At 38.2% G+C, this 25,925-nt stretch overlaps 4 protein-coding genes across 4 annotated transcripts in view; 1 reads left to right on the top strand and 3 right to left on the bottom strand.

Moving 5' to 3' along the window:
* The window catches only part of cldnj (claudin j), a 42,826-nt gene extending 24,119 nt beyond the window's left edge, over window positions 1–18,707 (bottom strand). Inside the window, exon 1 of the mRNA XM_047390731.1 lies at window positions 18,581–18,707. The gene's annotated coding sequence lies outside the window, so the exon portion shown is untranslated. The remainder of the gene's footprint in view (window positions 1–18,580) is intronic.
* LOC124883578 (claudin-4-like) lies at window positions 2,490–8,124 on the bottom strand. The gene is made up of 2 exons (XM_047390733.1): window positions 7,548–8,124; window positions 2,490–3,504 (listed from the first exon to the last, which is right to left on the bottom strand). Exons 1-2 carry the CDS (start codon window positions 8,044–8,046, stop codon window positions 2,894–2,896), a joined length of 1,110 nt encoding a protein of 369 aa, XP_047246689.1. The 5' UTR covers window positions 8,047–8,124; the 3' UTR covers window positions 2,490–2,893.
* Window positions 11,736–17,381, bottom strand: LOC124883577 (claudin-4-like). The gene is made up of 2 exons (XM_047390732.1): window positions 16,803–17,381; window positions 11,736–12,748 (listed from the first exon to the last, which is right to left on the bottom strand). Exons 1-2 carry the CDS (start codon window positions 17,299–17,301, stop codon window positions 12,138–12,140), a joined length of 1,110 nt encoding a protein of 369 aa, XP_047246688.1. The 5' UTR covers window positions 17,302–17,381; the 3' UTR covers window positions 11,736–12,137.
* A 4,625-nt stretch (window positions 18,708–23,332) lies between the features above and the next one.
* LOC124884288 (claudin-4-like) lies at window positions 23,333–24,544 on the top strand. Its single transcript, XM_047392122.1, has one exon. The coding sequence runs from the start codon at window positions 23,677–23,679 to the stop codon at window positions 24,343–24,345; it is 669 nt and encodes a 222-aa protein (XP_047248078.1). The 5' UTR covers window positions 23,333–23,676; the 3' UTR covers window positions 24,346–24,544.
* The last annotated feature ends 1,381 nt before the right edge of the window (window positions 24,545–25,925 follow it).

Raw genomic sequence — 25,925 nt, 5'->3', positions numbered from 1 at the left:
ACAATGTAGTTTTATCACACTGGCCATAGAGGAAGTTCCTTCAAAATGCAAGCACTAAAGTAAGGCAAGCGCCAAAATCTGACCAGTTACTAAAATTTATGGATGGAAACAAACAGGAAAACATAACAGCTTTTCACACATATTCTCTTGAGCTGAAGTGTTGCTGTTGTTACTGCTTCTTTATGCATTAATCTCTACAAGATTGATTAGGTTACTTAAAATAAACCTCTTACACAATTTTTTTATGGAATGCTAAAAATGAACCTTATTAAGAGAAACAGTCGATAAATGAACAGAAAATAAGCCATGTTAAATAGAAAGAGCATTTGTATGAGAGAAATTACTTTTCTTCCCCCTTACAGTGGGGGACAGTGTTGCACAGCTGCTTACACAGAAAACAATTCACCACAGTTAAGGCAAACATATTTAGAAAGCAAATATAATTATTGTTAGAATTTTTAGAATTTGTTTTCTTTATTCTGTAAAAAAAAAAAAAACAAAAAAAACTCATGGTTTATGATAGTAGGTTCTGCAAGGTGTTTATTCCTTGAAAACGTTCATATTTTAAGGTTATAAATGTCCTTGGACTTTGAATAAAGTGCCTAAAACAGCTTAAAACTGTCACAATATTTTTTTTATTGCTGTCGAAACCTGCCAACTGGCACAGATTATTACTACCAAGCACTACACACTTCAACTTAAGGTAAGTTGGTATAGTTGCTGTGTGCAAAGAACAGTAACCATGAATACGGGGAGTTATGTTTAATGAAGTGCTCTAATCCTGTTGCCTGCCTGCCCTGCTGTTAGCAATGCTTCTTTCCTCTGGTTAGCTCCTCAGACACCGATCCTTCCACTGTGACATAACTGGTGGACCTGAGTCAAGTTTGTGGACTGCCGTGCTCACACACCTTCTCAGCTCAGCCCACAAATTTTCTCCAGTACTGTGAAAATCAAATAGGAGAGCTTTGTGATGGCAACTCCAACACACTGACTTTGCCGGCTATAAGACAATTTGTTACAAATCTGGCAAAATGCTACGGGTTGTTGTCAGTTTAGAAGACACATTTTAACGCAGCCTTTGACTTTAACCTTCTGACTGAAGTCTTAAAATGTTGCTTTGATAATTCAGCATAATGTTCTGTCGTCATGATGCCATCTATTGTGTGAATTGCACCAGGTCCTTGTGCAGCACAAACATCCACGCATGATGCTGCCATCTTCGTACAGCTGGCATGGTGTTCTCAGGCTTGCAAGCTTTCCCCTTTTACCTCCAAACATAAGTATGGTCATTAAATGTTTCGATTTTAGTTCCATCAGACCACAGTAAACTGTTTAATAATCAATAACTTTCTGTTTTTGTGTATGGTTTTAGGAAGCATGACATGGCACATTCGCCTATTTTTCTAGGCCACTCTAGACTTGCCCATTTCCACATTAAGGTAATAATTAAAGAATTTGAGAACTGGATTAGACCTGTTGGAGAATAGTAAAAATTAACATACTTGATCTTTATTACAACCATTGGGCTTTACAGACAAGCCAACCAGTTGTTTGTGGGATATTCAAAACATCTGTCCTACCATCACCAACGCAAATTCATGGGTTTTGCTAAACTCTATTGGGAGCTTTTTGGCAAAAAATACTCATATTCATCATTTACTGTAAAACCGAGGATGAATATGTGAGAAAGCATATCTTGCCCAATGGTAAGTATAGTTATCTTAAATAAATTAGAATATTACTGAAAAGTTCTTTTAATTCAGTATTTCAAATCACTAAGTGAAACAGATTCATTACTGATGTTTTTTTATTTCTGTTAATTATGATGGTTTTCTGAATACAGCTAAAGAAAAAATGACATTCAGGATTAAAATATTACACCAGACCAACAAAAAACAAAATGTACTTTAATACAGAAATGTGGACTTAATGAAAAGTATGTTTAATATGTGTTTAAAGGTTATTATTTTCAATGGTACTTTTAATCTGACAAACGAAACTCATTGGAACCCAGATTCTAATTTATTAAATATGACTGTATAATATATGTCCTTTTCTGCTTACACCAAAATTTGCAACCCGCTGTATCCCTTAATGTTCCTCACATTCTGTCTTCAGCATCTTATTTGGAGAGTCAATATTTGGAGAGTAAATGAGAGCTTAGAAAGTTTATATAGATAGATAGATAGATAGATAGATAGATAGTATGTCATGTGGAAAAAATCTTTTTCTAAAATGGACTGAACTTATCATATTTCACACTCAAGGCATTCTTACAGCCTGATAACATTCACCTAGCTGTAGTTTACACTGAAACGCAGCTTTGGAAGGCAACCTGGAGTTGAGTGCCTTGCCTAAGGGAACATTTGCATAAGGCAGAAGCCTGGAGTGAAACCCACAACTTCCCAGCTGCAAAAAATCCACTCTTCCTGGTGAACCACACCCACCCAGTGCCTCAGAAGTACAAAAAAATCAAACTGAATATTTAATCTGAGTATTAATGGAAAATATCTTTATTTACAACTTAAGACAGATTTCTTTATAACAGGGACATTAAAATGAAATATTTGAACAAGAACAAATGCATGAAATTAATAAAAACAAATGAAATGCATTTAAAAAAAATAACAATACTATATATGAAAGTAAAACAAGAAAAGTTGTTCCTGAACATATGTCGTCATTTTCTTCCTTGCTTCTCAAACATTCGGCGCTGCAGTTACAGTTATTCAGGCGTGGTCACCGTCTTGTTCTCATGATGAAACAAAGAGCCGGAGCTCAGCATGAAAGCATCAGACTAAATCCTGAAAACAACTCAATCACTGTGAAAAACAATAGTTTAAAGTGGTTTCAGAAATGAATCATAGAGTCTCTTCTCAGTCTCTCAACCCTCTCAGACGTAGTCCTTTGGAGCAGATGAACGAGGAGCTGTGTACTTGGCAGGGTAGTTATCTTTGGGAGGGCAGTTTGCACAGAGAAGTCCACCACCCAGGATGAGGAGGGCAGAGGCACCCCAACCGATAAAAAGTGATGCTCCCAGCTCCCTTTTCATTGAACTGACCATCATTGGGTTGTAAAAGTCCCTTACGACGGTGTTTGCTGTCCAGGAAACAGGCACAAGGCACAGAACACCAGCAATGATGAAAATGGCGCCGGCTGCAATGCAGATCTTGGCTTTGGAGCTCTCATCCTCCACGCAGTTGGTGCACTTGCCCCCTGCGATGGCTATAAGGAGGGCAAGAATGCCAATGAGAATGGAGATGATGGTGAGGGCGCGGGCTGCTTGGAGATCACTGTCAAGAGCCAGCATGGAGTCATAAACCTTGCACTGCATCTGGCCTGTGCTCTGGACCACACACTCCATCCAGATTCCCTGCCATGTGGTCTGAGCCGTGACGATGTTGTTGCCGACGAACGCTGTCACCTTCCATTGGGGGAGAGCGCAGGTAATGATAGCTCCAATCCAGCCAATCAGGGCAAGGGCAATGCCCAAGATTTGTAATCCTGCAGACACCATGTCTCAGAAGGTATCTCACTGTGGTCCCAAAGCTTTGTCTTTTTGCGAGTCTCACTTGAGAGATCTTGAAGAGTAAATGTTTGTGCTGGATCGGATCGACTCTTTTATACACACTTAGCCCAGGAGGGGCATGTCACATGCTGAACCTGTGTCATGTAGATCTATGACGTTGGTTCTACTCTCGGCCCCACTCCCCACCCTCAGGCATGTCTCATCATGTTAGGTTTTTGTCCTGATCAGGTAATAAAAGCAAGTGGAAATACAACAATGTGACTCCTATATTTGGCTGCTATGGCGCAATGAAATATTAAGGAAAAAACAGCCACACCTAATTATCAGGTGCTCATTTTTCCTCATTTTGATCATGGGTTTTCTGAAAATCCTTCAGGCTTGAAACGTCATAAAAGCTTCATTTTCGTTTTATTTTTCTTCAAGATGTCTTCTGTGTTTTGTTTAATTTTTTACATTTTAGCTTAGTTTTTTTTAAGAGAAAAAAACTTCTTCAGATGTTTCTTAACCTCCAACTCTGAGTCTCTTCTTATCTACAGAACAGGATGTGCTCTGTGAAATTCTCATGGCTGCAGGGTTTGAACAGAGCTTCAAAAATTAAACTGAGATATTCACTCACGAATGCCCAGTCCAGTGCAATGGTAAAAAAACATTAAGAAAAAAGCACAAAATGTCTTTATCCACAGTATAATTGCTCCTTTGGATGACTGTAAACAGAAGGATGCAGACCTGTGGGGGATCTAATTATTCACTATAAATACAAAAATAGCTTTTTCCAACCACAAAGAAAGCCATCAAGTACATATTAAAACCAGCAGTGAGTAAATCAACTGAAACCTGCCTATTTACAGACTCACCATGTTAATGAACCGATGTTTTGATCAAAATTAAAAACCTGAGTCAAAAAAATGCCACAATTTCAAACATGTTTCTTGTAAGAAAAATACAATTTAAGGATTAATTAATACCGTTTGATTAAGCCTCATAAAAATAGGACTTCTTGTTAATTTTACTGACACATTTAGACAATGTAGTTTTATCACACTGGCCATAGAGGAAGTTCCTTCAAAATGCAAGCACTAAAGTAAGGCAAGCGCCAAAATCTGACCAGTTACTAAAATTTATGGATAGAAACAAACAGGAAAACATAACAGCTTTTCACACATATTCTCTTGAGCTGAAGTGTTGCTGTTGTTACTGCTTCTTTATGCATTAATCTCTACAAGATTGATTAGGTTACTTAAAATAAACCTCTTACACAATTTTTTTATGGAATGCTAAAAATGAACCTTATTAAGAGAAACAGTCGATAAATGAACAGAAAATAAGCCATGTTAAATAGAAAGAGCATTTGTATGAGAGAAATTACTTTTCTTCCCCCTTACAGTGGGGGACAGTGTTGCACAGCTGCTTACACAGAAAACAATTCACCACAGTTAAGGCAAACATATTTAGAAAGCAAATATAATTATTGTTAGAATTTTTAGAATTTGTTTTCTTTATTCTGTAAAAAAAAAAAAAACAAAAAAAACTCATGGTTTATGATAGTAGGTTCTGCAAGGTGTTTATTCCTTGAAAACGTTCATATTTTAAGGTTATAAATGTCCTTGGACTTTGAATAAAGTGCCTAAAACAGCTTAAAACTGTCACAATATTTTTTTTATTGCTGTCGAAACCTGCCAACTGGCACAGATTATTACTACCAAGCACTACACACTTCAACTTAAGGTAAGTTGGTATAGTTGCTGTGTGCAAAGAACAGTAACCATGAATACGGGGAGTTATGTTTAATGAAGTGCTCTAATCCTGTTGCCTGCCTGCCCTGCTGTTAGCAATGCTTCTTTCCTCTGGTTAGCTCCTCAGACACCGATCCTTCCACTGTGACATAACTGGTGGACCTGAGTCAAGTTTGTGGACTGCCGTGCTCACACACCTTCTCAGCTCAGCCCACAAATTTTCTCCAGTACTGTGAAAATCAAATAGGAGAGCTTTGTGATGGCAACTCCAACACACTGACTTTGCCGGCTATAAGACAATTTGTTACAAATCTGGCAAAATGCTACGGGTTGTTGTCAGTTTAGAAGACACATTTTAACGCAGCCTTTGACTTTAACCTTCTGACTGAAGTCTTAAAATGTTGCTTTGATAATTCAGCATAATGTTCTGTCGTCATGATGCCATCTATTGTGTGAATTGCACCAGGTCCTTGTGCAGCACAAACATCCACGCATGATGCTGCCATCTTCGTACAGCTGGCATGGTGTTCTCAGGCTTGCAAGCTTTCCCCTTTTACCTCCAAACATAAGTATGGTCATTAAATGTTTCGATTTTAGTTCCATCAGACCACAGTAAACTGTTTAATAATCAATAACTTTCTGTTTTTGTGTATGGTTTTCATGACATGGCACATTCGCCTATTTTTCTAGGCCACTCTAGACTTGCCCATTTCCACATTAAGGTAATAATTAAAGAATTTGAGAACTGGATTAGACCTGTTGGAGAATAGTAAAAATTAACATACTTGATCTTTATTACAACCATTGGGCTTTACAGACAAGCCAACCAGTTGTTTGTGGGATATTCAAAACATCTGTCCTACCATCACCAACGCAAATTCATGGGTTTTGCTAAACTCTATTGGGAGCTTTTTGGCAAAAAATACTCATATTCATCATTTACTGTAAAACCGAGGATGAATATGTGAGAAAGCATATCTTGCCCAATGGTAAGTATAGTTATCTTAAATAAATTAGAATATTACTGAAAAGTTCTTTTAATTCAGTATTTCAAATCACTAAGTGAAACAGATTCATTACTGATGTTTTTTTATTTCTGTTAATTATGATGGTTTTCTGAATACAGCTAAAGAAAAAATGACATTCAGGATTAAAATATTACACCAGACCAACAAAAAACAAAATGTACTTTAATACAGAAATGTGGACTTAATGAAAAGTAATGTGTTTAAAGGTTATTATTTTCAATGGTACTTTTAATCTGACAAACGAACCTCATTGGAACCCAGATTCTAATTTATTAAATATGACTGTATAATATATGTCCTTTTCTGCTTACACCAAAATTTGCAACCCGCTGTATCCCTTAATGTTCCTCACATTCTGTCTTCAGCATCTTATTTGGAGAGTCAATATTTGGAGAGTAAATGAGAGCATAGAAAGTTTATATAGATAGATAGATAGATAGATAGTATGTCATGTGGAAAAAATCTTTTTCTAAAATGGACTGAACTTATCATATTTCACACTCAAGGCATTCTTACAGCCTGATAACATTCACCTAGCTGTAGTTTACACTGAAACGCAGCTTTGGAAGGCAACCTGGAGTTGAGTGCCTTGCCTAAGGGAACATTTGCATAAGGCAGAAGCCTGGAGTGAAACCCACAACTTCCCAGCTGCAAAAAATCCACTCTTCCTGGTGAACCACACCCACCCAGTGCCTCAGAAGTACAAAAAAATCAAACTGAATATTTAATCTGAGTATTAATGGAAAATATCTTTATTTACAACTTAAGACAGATTTCTTTATAACAGGGACATTAAAATAAAATATTTGAACAAGAACAAATGCATGAAATTAATAAAAACAAATGAAATGCATTTAAAAAAAATAACAATACTATGTATGAAAGTAAAACAAGAAAAGTTGTTCCTGAACATATGTCGTCATTTTCTTCCTTGCTTCTCAAACATTCGGCGCTGCAGTTACAGTTATTCAGGCGTGGTCACCGTCTTGTTCTCATGATGAAACAAAGAGCCGGAGCTCAGCATGAAAGCATCAGACTAAATCCTGAAAACAACTCAATCACTGTGAAAAACAATAGTTTAAAGTGGTTTCAGAAATGAATCATAGAGTCTCTTCTCAGTCTCTCAACCCTCTCAGACGTAGTCCTTTGGAGCAGATGAACGAGGAGCTGTGTACTTGGCAGGGTAGTTATCTTTGGGAGGGCAGTTTGCACAGAGAAGTCCACCACCCAGGATGAGGAGGGCAGAGGCACCCCAACCGATAAAAAGTGATGCTCCCAGCTCCCTTTTCATTGAACTGACCATCATTGGGTTGTAAAAGTCCCTTACGACGGTGTTTGCTGTCCAGGAAACAGGCACAAGGCACAGAACACCAGCAATGATGAAAATGGCGCCGGCTGCAATGCAGATCTTGGCTTTGGAGCTCTCATCCTCCACGCAGTTGGTGCACTTGCCCCCTGCGATGGCTATAAGGAGGGCAAGAATGCCAATGAGAATGGAGATGATGGTGAGGGCGCGGGCTGCTTGGAGATCACTGTCAAGAGCCAGCATGGAGTCATAAACCTTGCACTGCATCTGGCCTGTGCTCTGGACCACACACTCCATCCAGATTCCCTGCCATGTGGTCTGAGCCGTGACGATGTTGTTGCCGACGAACGCTGTCACCTTCCATTGGGGGAGAGCGCAGGTAATGATAGCTCCAATCCAGCCAATCAGGGCAAGGGCAATGCCCAAGATTTGTAATCCTGCAGACACCATGTCTCAGAAGGTATCTCACTGTGGTCCCAAAGCTTTGTCTTTTTGCGAGTCTCACTTGAGAGATCTTGAAGAGTAAATGTTTGTGCCGGATCGGATCGACTCTTTTATACACACTTAGCCCAGGAGGGGCATGTCACATGCTGAACCTGTGTCATGTAGATCTATGACGTTGGTTCTACTCTCGGCCCCACTCCCCACCCTCAGGCATGTCTCATCATGTTAGGTTTTTGTCCTGATCAGGTAATAAAAGCAAGTGGAAATACAACAATGTGACTCCTATATTTGGCTGCTATGGCGCAATGAAATATTAAGGAAAAAACAGCCACACCTAATTATCAGGTGCTCATTTTTCCTCATTTTGATCATGGGTTTTCTGAAAATCCTTCAGGCTTGAAACGTCATAAAAGCTTCATTTTCGTTTTATTTTTCTTCAAGATGTCTTCTGTGTTTTGTTTAATTTTTTACATTTTAGCTTAGTTTTTTTTAAGAGAAAAAAACTTCTTCAGATGTTTCTTAACCTCCAACTCTGAGTCTCTTCTTATCTACAGAACAGGATGTGCTCTGTGAAATTCTCATGGCTGCAGGGTTTGAACAGAGCTTCAAAAATTAAACTGAGATATTCACTCACGAATGCCCAGTCCAGTGCAATGGTAAAAAAACATTAAGAAAAAAGCACAAAATGTCTTTATCCACAGTATAATTGCTCCTTTGGATGACTGTAAACAGAAGGATGCAGACCTGTGGGGGATCTAATTATTCACTATAAATACAAAAATAGCTTTTTCCAACCACAAAGAAAGCCATCAAGTACATATTAAAACCAGCAGTGAGTAAATCAACTGAAACCTGCCTATTTACAGACTCACCATGTTAATGAACCGATGTTTTGATCAAAATTAAAAACCTGAGTCAAAAAAATGCCACAATTTCAAACATGTTTCTTGTAAGAAAAATACAATTTAAGGATTAATTAATACCGTTTGATTAAGCCTCATAAAAATAGGACTTCTTGTTAATTTTACTGACACATTTAGACAATGTAGTTTTATCACACTGGCCATAGAGGAAGTTCCTTCAAAATGCAAGCACTAAAGTAAGGCAAGCGCCAAAATCTGACCAGTTACTAAAATTTATGGATGGAAACAAACAGGAAAACATAACAGCTTTTCACACATATTCTCTTGAGCTGAAGTGTTGCTGTTGTTACTGCTTCTTTATGCATTAATCTCTACAAGATTGATTAGGTTACTTAAAATAAACCTCTTACACAATTTTTTTATGGAATGCTAAAAATGAACCTTATTAAGAGAAACAGTCGATAAATGAACAGAAAATAAGCCATGTTAAATAGAAAGAGCATTTGTATGAGAGAAATTACTTTTCTTCCCCCTTACAGTGGGGGACAGTGTTGCACAGCTGCTTACACAGAAAACAATTCACCACAGTTAAGGCAAACATATTTAGAAAGCAAATATAATTATTGTTAGGATTTTTAGAATTTGTTTTCTTTATTCTGTAAAACAAAAAAAAAAAAAAAAAAACTCATGGTTTATGATAGTAGGTTCTGCAAGGTGTTTATACCTTGAAAACGTTCATATTTTAAGGTTATAAATGTCCTTGGACTTTGAATAAAGTGCCTAAAACAGCTTAAAACTGTCACAATATTTTTTTTATTGCTGTCGAAACCTGCCAACTGGCACAGATTATTACTACCAAGCACTACACACTTCAACTTAAGGTAAGTTGGTATAGTTGCTGTGTGCAAAGAACAGTAACCATGAATACGGGGAGTTATGTTTAATGAAGTGCTCTAATCCTGTTGCCTGCCTGCCCTGCTGTTAGCAATGCTTCTTTCCTCTGGTTAGCTCCTCAGACACTGATCCTTCCACTGTGACATAACTGGTGGACCTGAGTCAGGTTTGTGGACTGCCGTGCTCACACACCTTCTCAGCTCAGCCCACAAATTTTCTCCAGTACTGTGAAAATCAAATAGGAGAGCTTTGTGATGGCAACTCCAACACACTGACTTTGCCGGCTATAAGACAATTTGTTACAAATCTGGCAAAATGCTACGGGTTGTTGTCAGTTTAGAAGACACATTTTAACGCAGCCTTTGACTTTAACCTTCTGACTGAAGTCTTAAAATGTTGCTTTGATAATTCAGCATAATGTTCTGTCGTCATGATGCCATCTATTGTGTGAATTGCACCAGGTCCTTGTGCAGCACAAACATCCACGCATGATGCTGCCATCTTCGTACAGCTGGCATGGTGTTCTCAGGCTTGCAAGTTTTCCCCTTTTACCTCCAAACATAAGTATGGTCATTAAATGTTTCGATTTTAGTTCCATCAGACCACAGTAAACTGTTTAATAATCAATAACTTTCTGTTTTTGTGTATGGTTTTAGGAAGCATGACATGGCACATTCGCCTATTTTTCTAGGCCACTCTAGACTTGCCCATTTCCACATTAAGGTAATAATTAAAGAATTTGAGAACTGAAGTAGACCTGTTGGAGAATAGTAAAAATTAACATACTTGATCTTTATTACAACCATTGGGCTTTACAGACAAGCCAACCAGTTGTTTGTGGGATATTCAAAACATCTGTCCTACCATCACCAACGCAAATTCATGGGTTTTGCTAAACTCTATTGGGAGCTTTTTGGCAAAAAATACTCATATTCATCATTTACTGTAAAACCGAGGATGAATATGTGAGAAAGCATATCTTGCCCAATGGTAAGTATAGTTATCTTAAATAAATTAGAATATTACTGAAAAGTTCTTTTAATTCAGTATTTCAAATTACTAAGTGAAACAGATTCATTACTGATGTTTTTTTTATTTCTGTTAATTATGATGGTTTTCTGAATACAGCTAAAGAAAAAATGACATTCAGGATTAAAATATTACACCAGACCAACAAAAAACAAAATGTACTTTAATACAGAAATGTGGACTTAATGAAAAGTATGTTTAATATGTGTTTAAAGGTTATTATTTTCAATGGTACTTTTAATCTGACAAACGAACCTCATTGGAACCCAGATTCTAATTTATTAAATATGACTGTATAATATATGTCCTTTTCTGCTTACACCAAAATTTGCAACCCGCTGTATCCCTTAATGTTCCTCACATTCTGTCTTCAGCATCTTATTTGGAGAGTCAATATTTGGAGAGTAAATGAGAGCATAGAAAGTTTATATAGATAGATAGATAGATAGATAGATAGATAGATAGATAGATAGATAGATAGATAGATAGATAGATAGATAGATAGATAGATAGATAGATAGATAGATAGATAGATAGATAGATAGATAGATAGATAGATAGATAGATAGATAGATAGATAGATAGATAGATAGATAGATAGATAGATAGATAGATAGATAGATAGTATGTCATGTGGAAAAAATCTTTTTCTAAAATGGACTGAACTTATCATATTTCACACTCAAGGCATTCTTACAGCCTGATAACATTCACCTAGCTGTAGTTTACACTGAAACGCAGCTTTGGAAGGCAACCTGGAGTTGAGTGCCTTGCCTAAGGGAACATTTGCATAAGGCAGAAGCCTGGAGTGAAACCCACAACTTCCCAGCTGCAAAAAATCCACTCTTCCTGGTGAACCACACCCACCCAGTGCCTCAGAAGTACAAAAAAATCAAACTGAATATTTAATCTGAGTATTAATGGAAAATATCTTTATTTACAACTTAAGACAGATTTCTTTATAACAGGGACATTAAAATGAAATATTTGAACAAGAACAAATGCATGAAATTAATAAAAACAAATGAAATGCATTTTAAAAAAATAACAATACTATATATGAAAGTAAAACAAGAAAAGTTGTTCCTGAACATATGTCGTCATTTTCTTCCTTGCTTCTCAAACATTCTGCACTGCAGTTACAGTTATTCAGGCGTGGTCACCGTCTTGTTTTCATGATGAAACAAAGAGCCGGAGCTCAGCATGAAAGCATCAGACTAAATCCTGAAAACAACTCAATCACTGTGAAAAACAATAGTTTAAAGTGGTTTCAGAAATGAATCATAGTCTCTTCTCAGTCTCTCAACCCTCTCAGACGTAGTCCTTTGGAGCAGATGAACGAGGAGCTGTGTACTTGGCAGGGTAGTTATCTTTGGGAGGGCAGTTTGCACAGAGAAGTCCACCACCCAGGATGAGGAGGGCAGAGGCACCCCAACCGATAAAAAGTGATGCTCCCAGCTCCCTTTTCATTGAACTGACCATCATTGGGTTGTAAAAGTCCCTTACGACGGTGTTTGCTGTCCAGGAAACAGGCACAAGGCACAGAACACCAGCAATGATGAAAATGGCGCCGGCTGCAATGCAGATCTTGGCTTTGGAGCTCTCATCCTCCACGCAGTTGGTGCACTTGCCCCCTGCGATGGCTATAAGGAGGGCAAGAATGCCAATGAGAATGGAGATGATGGTGAGGGCGCGGGCTGCTTGGAGATCACTGTCAAGAGCCAGCATGGAGTCATAAACCTTGCACTGCATCTGGCCTGTGCTCTGGACCACACACTCCATCCAGATTCCCTGCCATGTGGTCTGAGCCGTGACGATGTTGTTGCCGACGAACGCTGTCACCTTCCATTGGGGGAGAGCGCAGGTAATGATGGCTCCAATCCAGCCAATCAGGGCAAGGGCAATGCCCAAGATTTGTAATCCTGCAGACACCATGTCTCAGAAGGTATCTCACTGTGGTCCCAAAGCTTTGTCTTTTTGCGAGTCTCACTTGAGAGATCTTGAAGAGTAAATGTTTGTGCTGGATCGGATCGACTCTTTTATACACACTTAGCCCAGGAGGGGCATGTCACATGCTGAACCTGTGTCATGTAGATCTATGACGTTGGTTCTACTCTCGGCCCCACTCCCCACCCTCAGGCATGTCTCATCATGTTAGGTTTTTGTCCTGATCAGGTAATAAAAGCAAGTGGAAATACAACAATGTGACTCCTATATTTGGCTGCTATGGCACAATGAAATATTAAGGAAAAAACAGCCACACCTAATTATCAGGTGCTCATTTTTCCTCATTTTGATCATGGGTTTTCTGAAAATCCTTCAGGCTTGAAACGTCATAAAAGCTTCATTTTCGTTTTATTTTTCTTCAAGATGTCTTCTGTGTTTTGTTTAATTTTTTACATTTTAGCTTAGTTTTTTTTAAGAGAAAAAAACTTCTTCAGATGTTTCTTAACCTCCAACTCTGAGTCTCTTCTTATCTACAGAACAGGATGTGCTCTGTGAAATTCTCATGGCTGCAGGGTTTGAACAGAGCTTCAAAAATTAAACTGAGATATTCACTCACGAATGCCCAGTCCAGTGCAATGGTAAAAAAACATTAAGAAAAAAGCACAAAATGTCTTTATCCACAGTATAATTGCTCCTTTGGATGACTGTAAACAGAAGGATGCAGACCTGTGGGGGATCTAATTATTCACTATAAATACAAAAATAGCTTTTTCCAACCACAAAGAAAGCCATCAAGTACATATTAAAACCAGCAGTGAGTAAATCAACTGAAACCTGCCTATTTACAGACTCACCATGTTAATGAACCGATGTTTTGATCAAAATTAAAAACCTGAGTCAAAAAAATGCCACAATTTCAAACATGTTTCTTGTAAGAAAAATACAATTTAAGGATTAATTAATACCGTTTGATTAAGCCTCATAAAAATAGGACTTCTTGTTAATTTTACTGACACATTTAGACAATGTAGTTTTATCACACTGGCCATAGAGGAAGTTCCTTCAAAATGCAAGCACTAAAGTAAGGCAAGCGCCAAAATCTGACCAGTTACTAAAATTTATGGATGGAAACAAACAGGAAAACATAACAGCTTTTCACACATATTCTCTTGAGCTGAAGTGTTGCTGTTGTTACTGCTTCTTTATGCATTAATCTCTACAAGATTGATTAGGTTACTTAAAATAAACCTCTTACACAATTTTTTTATGGAATGCTAAAAATGAACCTTATTAAGAGAAACAGTCGATAAATGAACAGAAAATAAGCCATGTTAAATAGAAAGAGCATTTGTATGAGAGAAATTACTTTTCTTCGCCCTTACAGTGGGGGACAGTGTTGCACAGCTGCTTAGACAGAAAACAATTCACCACAGTTAAGGCAAACATATTTAGAAAGCAAATATAATTATTGTTAGGATTTTTAGAATTTGTTTTCTTTATTCTGTAAAAAAAAAAACAAAAAAAAAAACTCATGGTTTATGATAGTAGGTTCTGCAAGGTGTTTATACCTTGAAAACGTTCATATTTTAAGGTTATAAATGTCCTTGGACTTTGAATAAAGTGCCTAAAACAGCTTAAAACTGTCACAATATTTTTTTATTGCTGTCGAAACCTGCCAACTGGCACAGATTATTACTACCAAGCACTACACACTTCAACTTAAGGTAAGTTGGTATAGTTGCTGTGTGCAAAGAACAGTAACCATGAATACGGGGAGTTATGTTTAATGAAGTGCTCTAATCCTGTTGCCTGCCTGCCCTGCTGTTAGCAATGCTTCTTTCCTCTGGTTAGCTCCTCAGACACTGATCCTTCCACTGTGACATAACTGGTGGACCTGAGTCAGGTTTGTGGACTGCCGTGCTCACACACCTTCTCAGCTCAGCCCACAAATTTTCTCCAGTACTGTGAAAATCAAATAGGAGAGCTTTGTGATGGCAACTCCAACACACTGACTTTGCCGGCTATAAGACAATTTGTTACAAATCTGGCAAAATGCTACGGGTTGTTGTCAGTTTAGAAGACACATTTTAACGCAGCCTTTGACTTTAACCTTCTGACTGAAGTCTTAAAATGTTGCTTTGATAATTCAGCATAATGTTCTGTCGTCATGATGCCATCTATTGTGTGAATTGCACCAGGTCCTTGTGCAGCACAAACATCCACGCATGATGCTGCCATCTTCGTACAGCTGGCATGGTGTTCTCAGGCTTGCACGTTTTCCCCTTTTACCTCCAAACATAAGTATGGTCATTAAATGTTTCGATTTTAGTTCCATCAGACCACAGTAAACTGTTTAATAATCAATAACTTTCTGTTTTTGTGTATGGTTTTCATGACATGGCACATTCGCCTATTTTTCTAGGCCACTCTAGACTTGCCCATTTCCACATTAAGGTAATAATTAAAGAATTTGAGAACTGGATTAGACCTGTTGGAGAATAGTAAAAATTAACATACTTGATCTTTATTACAACCATTGGGCTTTACAGACAAGCCAACCAGTTGTTTGTGGGATATTCAAAACATCTGTCCTACCATCACCAACGCAAATTCATGGGTTTTGCTCAACTCTATTGGGAGCTTTTTGGCAAAAAATACTCATATTCATCATTTACTGTAAAACCGAGGATGAATATGTGAGAAAGCATATCTTGCCCAATGGTAAGTATAGTTATCTTAAATAAATTAGAATATTACTGAAAAGTTCTTTTAATTCAGTATTTCAAATCACTAAGTGAAACAGATTCATTACTGATGTTTTTTTATTTCTGTTAATTATGATGGTTTTCTGAATACAGCTAAAGAAAAAATGACATTCAGGATTAAAATATTACACCAGACCAACAAAAAACAAAATGTACTTTAATACAGAAATGTGGACTTAATGAAAAGTATGTTTAATATGTGTTTAAAGGTTATTATTTTCAATGGTACTTTTAATCTGACAAACGAACCTCATTGGAACCCAGATTCTAATTTATTAAATATGACTGTATAATATATGTCCTTTTCTGCTTACACCAAAATTTGCAACCCGCTGTATCCCTTAATGTTCCTCACATTCTGTCTTCAGCATCTTATTTGGAGAGTCAATATTTGGAGAGTAAATGAGAGCATAGAAAGTTTATATAGATAGATAGATAGATAGATAGATAGTATGTCATGTGGAAAAAATCTTTTTCTAAAATGGACTGAACTTATCATATTTCACACTCAAGGCATTCTTACAGCCTGATAACATTCACCTAGCTGTAGTTTACACTGAAACGCAGCTTTGGAAGGCAACCTGGAGTTGAGTGCCTTGCCTAAGGGAACATTTGCATAAGGCAGAAGCCTGGAGTGAAACCCACAACTTCCCAGCTGCAAAAAATCCACTCTTCCTGGTGAACCACACCCACCCAGTGCCTCAGAAGTACAAAAAAATCAAACTGAATATTTAATCTGAGTATTAATGGAAAATATCTTTATTTACAACTTAAGACAGATTTCTTTATAACAGGGACATTAAAATGAAATATTTGAACAAGAACAAATGCATGAAATTAATAAAAACAAATGAAATGCATTTAAAAAAAATAACAATACTATATATGAAAGTAAAACAAGAAAAGTTGTTCCTGAACATATGTCGTCATTTTCTTCCTTGCTTCTCAAACATTCGGCGCTGCAGTTACAGTTATTCAGGCGTGGTCACCGTCTTGTTCTCATGATGAAACAAAGAGCCGGAGCTCAGCATGAAAGCATCAGACTAAATCCTGAAAACAACTCAATCACTGTGAAAAACAATAGTTTAAAGTGGTTTCAGAAATGAATCATAGAGTCTCTTCTCAGTCTCTCAACCCTCTCAGACGTAGTCCTTTGGAGCAGATGAACGAGGAGCTGTGTACTTGGCAGGGTAGTTATCTTTGGGAGGGCAGTTTGCACAGAGAAGTCCACCACCCAGGATGAGGAGGGCAGAGGCACCCCAACCGATAAAAAGTGATGCTCCCAGCTCCCTTTTCATTGAACTGACCATCATTGGGTTGTAAAAGTCCCTTACGACGGTGTTTGCTGTCCAGGAAACAGGCACAAGGCACAGAACACCAGCAATGATGAAAATGGCGCCGGCTGCAATGCAGATCTTGGCTTTGGAGCTCTCATCCTCCACGCAGTTGGTGCACTTGCCCCCTGCGATGGCTATAAGGAGGGCAAGAATGCCAATGAGAATGGAGATGATGGTGAGGGCGCGGGCTGCTTGGAGATCACTGTCAAGAGCCAGCATGGAGTCATAAACCTTGCACTGCATCTGGCCTGTGCTCTGGACCACACACTCCATCCAGATTCCCTGCCATGTGGTCTGAGCCGTGACGATGTTGTTGCCAACGAACGCTGTCACCTTCCATTGGGGGAGAGCGCAGGTAATGATAGCTCCAATCCAGCCAATCAGGGCAAGGGCAATGCCCAAGATTTGTAATCCTGCAGACACCATGTCTCAGAAGGTATCTCACTGTGGTCCCAAAGCTTTGTCTTTTTGCGAGTCTCACTTGAGAGATCTTGAAGAGTAAATGTTTGTGCCGGATCGGATCGACTCTTTTATACACACTTAGCCCAGGAGGGGCATGTCACATGCTGAACCTGTGTCATGTAGATCTATGACGTTGGTTCTACTCTCGGCCCCACTCCCCACCCTCAGGCATGTCTCATCATGTTAGGTTTTTGTCCTTATCAGGTTATAAAAGCAAGTGGAAATACAACAATGTGACTCATATATTTGGCTGCTATGGCACAATGAAATATTAAGGAAAAAACAGCCACACCTAATTATCAGGTGCTCATTTTTTACTGAATGATTTTCTGAAACAGTGTGAGAAAATCCTTCAGGTTTGAAATGTCATAATGAAATGTTTCTCAAAAATTTCACTTTTGTTTTCCTTTAAAGTAAATCCAGGTATCACAAGTTCCTTAATGTTATTTCTGCAGCATTGGTATAACATTTAGAGAACAAGATGTATTTTCTTTTCTTTTGTTTAATTTCTGATATTTTAGCATTGAATTTTCTTAATAGAAAAAAAACTTCTTCAGATGTTTCTTAACCTTAGACTCTGAGTCTCTTTTCATCTACAGAACAGGAAGTTTATTTTGTTAAATACTCTGGGTTGCAGGCTTTGAACAGTGATCGTAAATAAAACTGAGATGCCCAATCCTCAAGTTTAAATGATGTAGCTTTAGGGACTTGCAAAGGTTAAAATAACCCTTGAACTTGTTTAAATTTTCTGATGAAGCAATCACAACCTTCAGTGCACACATCTAACCTTTCTTACTCTCGTATTATTGTGTTATTGTTCCTTTTTTTAGTGGTTCAAACAATTTTTAAATGTCATGTTAACTTTTCCAGGTTTTAAAATTTAATTCACAAAGAATTACACAGGATTTGATAAGATTATAAAAATCCAAACTGGCTGCTTCCACTGTCTGTTACCTTCATGAACCCAAATGCAGAAAAGAGCTCTTCTTCTACAGTAAAAATGCTCCTTTGGTGGACTGTAAAGAGACGGATGCAGACCTTTCAACTATAAAGAAAGCCATAAAGCACATATTCAAACCAGTAGTGAATACAACTGAAGCATGCTAATTTACACACTTACCATACTAATATAATAAACCAATGTTTTCATCAGAATTAAACACCTAAATGTAGAGTGTTTTACTTCAGGCCTATATTCTGGTAACCCAGATAAGAACATGCAAGAAAAGAAAAAACTGCTGACCTTGTGATGTCAGACGTTTAAGGATGAACGGCTGGAGCAACGAGGAACAGCTTCTCTTAGGAGGGAATGTCTGCTCTGCGGTCCAGATTCCTGCTTGAATAATCAATAGTTTTTCTACTACAGTGGGATGACAACTGGTGGAAGAAGTCTGAAAAATGGCGAGCACAATCTGTGTAGATTTTCTACTGCAGCAAAAAAAAAAAGGGACCAGTGATGGGGGCCCAAGGGAGGTAACACTGCCTCCATTCATTTAGAATGGAGGCAGTGTTTAAGGGCCAGAGCTAACCTTACCACCATAATACCTCTATTTTATGCTGCAAGGTAGGATCACTGAGGGGACCTGAGCCGGGCCATGGAGATTGGGTTCTGTGCACAAGAAGGCACGGAGGAATTTCTACAATTAAGATGCTGAAGACAGATGCTTTCAGGAGGAGATCAGTCTGATGTATATGTTCTATAAGGAGGGTATCATCTCTGCAAAGACTTAAACACAATCAGCAACTGAAATTAACCTAAATTTAAAAAAAGTCTGACTGAAGCCAAAATATTATAAAAGTTCACACGGCTTAGGTAATTCTGCTTACATGCCAGGCTAATGAACTATGGAAGAAAAGTCATACTTTGCAAAATGCAATATTACGTATTTCTGCAGCAACCGCTCAGAGGTTTGTCTTCTTATGCTGTGAGAAAATGCCAGAGGGAGGAGAAGCGACAAGTGTCAGCAGGTAAGCCAAAGCAAGCCCAGACCTTGGAGTCTAATGGCTGCTGCAGGCAGTCAGTCAGCCAAGCCCTTTACTCAGTCTGGTTCAGGCTTTATGCATGGCTGTAAAAAGTATGGGAAAAGTGATACAGGTTTGGTGCTGAATAGGGTAGAGAATATAAATAAATTGGTGATTTAATTTTCCAGTTTTGCATATTTTGGTAGAAAACAGTAGTATCTACAGTTAGTACTGCAGTCCACAGAGAACAGGAGTCAGGCACTTTCTTGTGTTCTTACAGCTGTCTGATCATCAATTGAACTTTTTGTCACCTCATTTGGAAGCTAAATTGAACGCACTGGAGTGAAATTAAACGGTTCTCAGTAACATTAACACCAAACACTGAATAATTAGAATGATCCGAAGAGGGAAGTGTGTTTGGTGGCCTATGTGATGTGTCAGAGTGCCCTTGGGCCATTGCCCAGGAAGAGCCATAGTTTCAGTTGGCTATTTATAATCTGGAAATTAGTGTAATCCTTATTGTTATGTTGAGGTATGACATAAGCATTTATTTTCTTAGTTTCTACATAAAATGTCAGATCAGCAAACCTGTTGATCATGAGAGGAGGGTCCCACAGATATAGCGAAGGGAGCTAAGAAGCTCAATGGACTGCTGTTTGGATCACACACTTTATTACATTTAATGTGTATAAGTGTTATGTAGTTTTTGTTTGTTTTATCTATTTTATTTTTTTTATTATCTGTATATTTAAGGATTTTACATGTTATTCTGTTGTAGATCCCAGGGAAACACTGTTTCTTTTAGAGTATGCTATTTGGTACACAGCTGATTTTATTTTATTTTAAAAGATAAAAGACTAAGAAATTAAAACATGAATATGGGTCGTTTCAGAGGGGAAATGACCCATATTTTGAATTAGGCCTGTGAAACTGTTCAGTTCAGTTCAATTAAAAGGTTGTGCTTTATGTTGTTGATCAAGCTTTATATATTTTGATAATATTTACATTTATTTACAACATTTAATTGACATGACATGTTAAACAGCAATAGAAATAAACAAAGAAGGCTGAGTAGATGGAATAAACATGAAAATTCCCGCCTTCGCAGTAAACCTGCTTACACCTGAAACAACACCTGATGGTATTCGTGCTTGTTTTTACGGACTGCCTCGGGCCTTAATGAGCCAAACAAATTTCCTGTGGAAAAAAAGCACAACCTGCCGTTCCTTCATTTCAAAGTGGTCAGACTGGTTCCCACTCCCATGACAAGTGTATATCAAGGTGTTTCACCTGTAGCTGCACAGTTGTTGCCAGGAAGCAGTCCAGACATGTTTGCTGCACCTGTTGCAACTGTTGATAAACCACAACTAAGCCGCTGGTATCTGATCTCAAATCAGAGCAGCAGAAACTTATTTTGAAATGCACAATAAAGAGGAACTATTCGAAAAAGTAAGTGAAGTGGTAATGTTGCAAAACCAAAGATCAAAGGTTGTTTATCGTGCAAATTAAACTCTAATCACTCAAGGACTTAATCAAAACACAATCTAAGCAGTTTTAGAAAACATGGCTATACACCACAGCTGGCTAATGATGGGGAAATTGGTATCCGAATCAAGTTTCTGAATCAGAGCAGTAGAAGTAGAAGGTAATTCTTTTTTTTAAAGACTCTGAAGTGAATTTGGTCATTCAAAGTTTAAACTGTAACTCTGAAATGAGATTCTTTAAAACTCTTAGATGTAGGAAATCTATGTTCTTTCAATCTTAGATTGAGACAAGTATGAAAACAGTAATATATATATATATATATTGAACCTGGACTGAATTACTCCACACGAATTTCTGACTACACAAAACATAGTTTTGGGTTTTGAAACCTTTAAATCTGGTGTTGCTTTCTTCACATTTACGCCTCCTGTAGTGTAGTTCGATGTAGTTCTAAAGGACATTCTTAGAAACATCAGGTTATAACATGTTGGAAGCGGTTACTCCCTAAGCTGAACATTCCTGGTACAGACTGTTACGCTATAGTGTGAATAGAAAATAATTCTGTCTATCAACCATATTGCTTCCAAGGAAAAAAAGAGATTGTTGTGACTTGTACAAAATAACCAGAAGTTCATGTAACTGCTTCACTGTTACTATTAGGCTCACTGCATTGTTGTCTGATATTTTATCCAAGTATAGATGATTCTGTACTGTACTATGTCATGTGTAACATGTTTAGGATTTTTTCTGACTGACGATGGGATCAAAAGTTGCAGAGAGGTTCATTTATAACCTCTCTACAAGCTATGGCTTAAGTGCAAGGATGCATATGAGCAAATGTCAGGAAAATCCTTTTAGTAGAGTTAAGTATTTATGGTTAATCAGGTTTATAATTGCTGGCAAGTGTGAACTAACAAAGTTTAAATGCTGGAATAGAAGTAAAACACGATCCAAGATGTGCATGCTTCTGCAAGCAGGTTATTGGCTTGTCGCTCATTTTTTTTGGACCAACTTAATAGATTTGTTTTAATTTAAATGATACAGGATAGATATCCCATTAAACATGGAAAACTTTACAATTCTTGGTTGGTACCAGTTAAACATGGTAGTTTAACTGGTGTGTGTAAAAAGTGTATGACAACAGCATAATAATACAAACAGCCACTTAATTTCTGTTATGGCTTTTGTTTTTTTTAGGTGCTCCCATGTCTGGAATCTCTCTCTGGGAAGGGCAACTCCAGACAAATGCTGCTTTGATAATGTGGACAATCAACATTAGTGATACAGAAAGTCTGGCACCCCCTGCCTGTGAAACCATGCATTAACAGTTCTCACAGCGACTGAGTTACTGCTGAGAGCTTTGTTTGAAACTCAGATAATAAATGCTGTTAGTTTCCTTCATAATTATTGCTTTTAAAGTCGGACAACAGAATTAAGTTTTGTGTGTGTGTTCGTGTGTTGTGTGTGTGTGTGTGGGCTCCTGTTTTTGCGGCTGAATGAGGACCATTTTGTAATTTCACCATCAAAATGAGGACCGTTTTCATGGTCCTCACTTGCTATTTTGCCAGAGATTAGGTTTAGGACTAAGGTGCGATTTGAGTTAAGGTTAGGCTTAGGGTTAGGTATATACTGGTAATGATTAGGGTCAGGGTTAGGCCATTGAAAGGTTTGAAAATGAATGAAAATCAATATAAGTCAATGAGAGTCAGTGCGAGGTCCTCACAACATGTAGTAAGACAAGTGTGTGTGTGTGTGTGTGTGTGTCTGTTTGTATCAGGGTAAAACACAATGAAAGCAAAGATGCTCCACCTGACCTGACCACTGAGCCCAGCTGACCTTTGTTAATTAGTGGAGAGTCTTTAATGACAGAAAGCTCCTCACTTGTTAGGCAACCTCAGAGAGTCTGTTATCTACAATGTAAAGGGATGATTTAGGAGATATTTCCACAGGTTCAAAGTTTCTTTGATCTATTTAGCAGAAAACAATAAAAAGGGAAATGACTTAGATAAAGATGAGAGCAACTTCAACAGACTCTTCCAGCAGTGCATATAACTTTTAACTGCACCTTTTCCAGTGAATGTTTTTTTGTTCTTGTCTAATCAATTTCATAAAATGCACTTGATGAAGTCCACAAAAATTATCTTCAAAACCCTGATTACTCACTGTGACTTCTTGTTTTATTTGATTTATGTTGTTAAATTGTTTTAGATGTATACTTGCCAAAAACTAAGAAAAATGCAAGACAAAGGCCCGTTTTTGTTTTTACTGTCAGGTTTTTTCTTTCCTTCTCAGAGAGGATTGTATGGATGACCATCTAAAAACAAGACCCACCATTCATTGTGTTTTTTCATGCAGGAAAGTCTTATTCAGCTTTTTTCTTCAAGGTTGTCATATATGGTAGACATCCAATAAATACTGTCTGCAACAGCTAAAAGCTTAAAGACATACCACAAATTTAGCAATTTTACTAAAAAAAAATATGTCCAATATTTTTCATTGAAACCTATTTTTGATTTACGGCAACACCATCTTTAAAAATTCTTCTTCAGTTGCTTATTCAAAAGCTTTCTAAAATATAAAATTCTTAACGACAGTATCCAGAACAAACAAGTATTGGGGTGGTTTTGCAGTCTTTTGAATCTTATAGGGCTGGTACCATAGATTAAATGTAAACATGATGCCACCTTAAGCTGACTCCACCTTCAGTCAGCTAAGCTGTAGAAGGAATCTGTTTCTCCCTCTCTTTCTTCCTCACTGAAAGTCTTACGCAGGACTTTCAACCCCAGAGATCTGATATCGCCTTCATCTTGAGAGAGTCTGTGGACACAGAAGGTCTTCTGTCCCCCTGCAAAAGATTTTAGTTCAAGTTCATCTTCGTCTCCAGCTCCCACGATGTACTCTGCAGGCTTGGAGATTCTTGGGATGATCCTGGCTGTGGCGGGCTGGCTTGGAGTGATGGTGGCCTGCGGCCTGCCTATGTGGAGGGTGGCAGCTTTCATCGGGCAGAACATTGTCATCTCTCAAGTGATCTGGGAGGGCTTGTGGATGAACTGTTCGGTGCAGAGCACTGGCCAGATGCATTGTAGGGTGCATGAATCCATGCTGGGGCTTCCGGTGGATCTGCAGGCGGCTCGAGCCTTGGTCATTGTTTCCATGGTGCTGTGCATTGTGGGCATTGGTCTGTCAGTGGCTGGTGCCAAGTGCACCAATTGCAGCAGGAATGTGAGAAGCAAACCCCGCCTTGTGGTGGCTGCTGGAGTGACTTTCATCGTAGCCGGACTGCTGCTGCTGGTGGCCGTGTCCTGGACGGCCCACGCTATTGTACTGGGCTTCTATGATCCACTGCTGGAGGAGACGGGGAAGCGGGAATTTGGGAATGCTCTATACTTTGGCTGGGCTGCCTCTTGCTTGTTAATTCTAGGGGGAGCCCTCCTTTGTTGCTCCTGCCCTTCTAAAGTAGCAACAGCTCCAAGCGGCAGTGGTCCTGCACCTTCCAGGGTTGACTACTCAGCAGTCAAAAACATTTCAGTCAATGGATACACCAGGAGGGACTATGTTTAAACATCTGTCATGACTGAAAGTGTTAAAATGTTTGTGGATAATCGAAAAATGAAACATGTGGTTGAAAAATGTCTTGTACATCTTTCTTCTTTTTGAACCCCAAAAATGTAGCATGTAGATTTTGTTCTTAATAATGGTAAAATGTTCCTATAAAGTGTTTGTGCAGTTTAATTCTGACTTTTAAAAAGCATCAAAATAAACAAGCAAAGTTTAAAAAACATTTATATTTACTTCAAAACTATGGGTCTGTTATGGTACAAATTTCTTCGGTATGCAGAAACTCTGACACATGCCAGGTGTGTTGGTCAGCAGCGTCTGACCAATAAGAGCAGTTCTTGTGCACGCCAAATGGGGTGTTTCATTTCAGTGTAAGTGCAGGTAAAAAACAATGGGGGACTTGTTTCTGAAGAGTGTCTTATGCTTTCTGTCCATTGTGACCTGTCCTCCATTTGCAACATGAAACTGAGTAAGAGATAAAAGTCTCAATCTGTTTGGGGGGGGGGGGGGGGGGGGGGGGGGGGGGGGGGGTAATTTGCACTGTAACTGAGTCCGACTGAGTCCGAACTGAGTCACAAAGGCTCTATTGATCAGTTGTTTCAGACTGTTTACCACAACCTACTTCAGGTGGCATGCAACAGGGCTAAAAACTACATCTAAATCTAAAGGGGCTTCAACGTTTAGAAATGTGAACACAAAAATAACAGCTGGTACTGGAAAAAAACATTTCTTGAGACATTCTTGCAAAACAGAAGCAGCAGCTTCATTTCATAAGAAAGGCAACAGCATTTGGCTTACTGGAAGTGGCTGAAGCCTATTGCCGCATAACATCAGAGATAGCTCAGGATAATGCAAGCTATGCTAACTATAAGGTTAGGTTCATCAAAAAGGAAAGTTTTAAGCCTAACCTTAAAAGTAGACAGGGTGTCTGCCTCACGGACTAAAGCCGGGAGCTGGTTCCACAGGAGAGGAGCTGATAACTGAAGGATCTGCCTCCCATTCTACTTCTAGAGACTCTAGGAACCACCAGTAAACCTGCAGTCTGAGAACGAAGTGCTCTGTTAGGAACATATGGACCAATCAGATCTCTGATGCATGATGGAGTTAGATCATTAAGGGCTTTATATGTGAGGAGGAGAATTTTAAATTCTATTCTGGATTTAACAGGGAGCCAATGAAGGGAAGCTAAAATAGGAGAAATATGATCTCTCTTTTTAATTTTCATCAGAACTCTTGCTGCAGCATTTTGGATCAGCTGAAGGCTTTTAACTGCATTTTGTGGACATCCTGATAGTAACAAATTACAATAGTCCAGTCTTGAAGTAACAAATACATGGACTAGTTTTTCAGCATCACTACTGGACAGGATATTTCTAATTTTGTCAATGTTCCGGAGGTGAAAGAAGGAAATCCTAGAAACCTTTTTAATATGGGATTTAAATGACATGTCCTGGTCCAAAATAACACCAAGGTTTTTTACTTCATTACCAAAGGTCAATTTAATGCCATGTTAATTGATTGACTAAAACATTTTGGTTTTTTTAAAGCAGAAAATGTAAAGTCATCCAAGTTTTAATGTCTTA

The sequence above is a fragment of the Girardinichthys multiradiatus genome, chromosome 18 (genome assembly GCF_021462225.1).
Source record: "Girardinichthys multiradiatus isolate DD_20200921_A chromosome 18, DD_fGirMul_XY1, whole genome shotgun sequence".
NCBI classification, from domain to species: domain Eukaryota; kingdom Metazoa; phylum Chordata; class Actinopteri; order Cyprinodontiformes; family Goodeidae; genus Girardinichthys; species Girardinichthys multiradiatus.
This window is presented reverse-complemented; position numbering and strand designations above follow the sequence as displayed.

Excerpts from the sequence above, each read along its gene's own strand:
- LOC124883578 (XM_047390733.1), bottom strand. The coding sequence starts at position 8,046 with ATGGTGTCTGCAGGATTACAAATCTTGGGCATTGCCCTTGCCCTGATT. Across the intron at positions 3,505-7,547 it reads GGGAGCATCACTTTTTATCG|GATTACAAATCTTGGGCATT; the intron begins GTTGGGGTGCCT and ends TGGTGTCTGCAG.
- LOC124884288 (XM_047392122.1), top strand. The coding sequence starts at position 23,677 with ATGTACTCTGCAGGCTTGGAGATTCTTGGGATGATCCTGGCTGTGGCG.
- LOC124883577 (XM_047390732.1), bottom strand. The coding sequence starts at position 17,301 with ATGGTGTCTGCAGGATTACAAATCTTGGGCATTGCCCTTGCCCTGATT. Across the intron at positions 12,749-16,802 it reads GGGAGCATCACTTTTTATCG|GATTACAAATCTTGGGCATT; the intron begins GTTGGGGTGCCT and ends TGGTGTCTGCAG.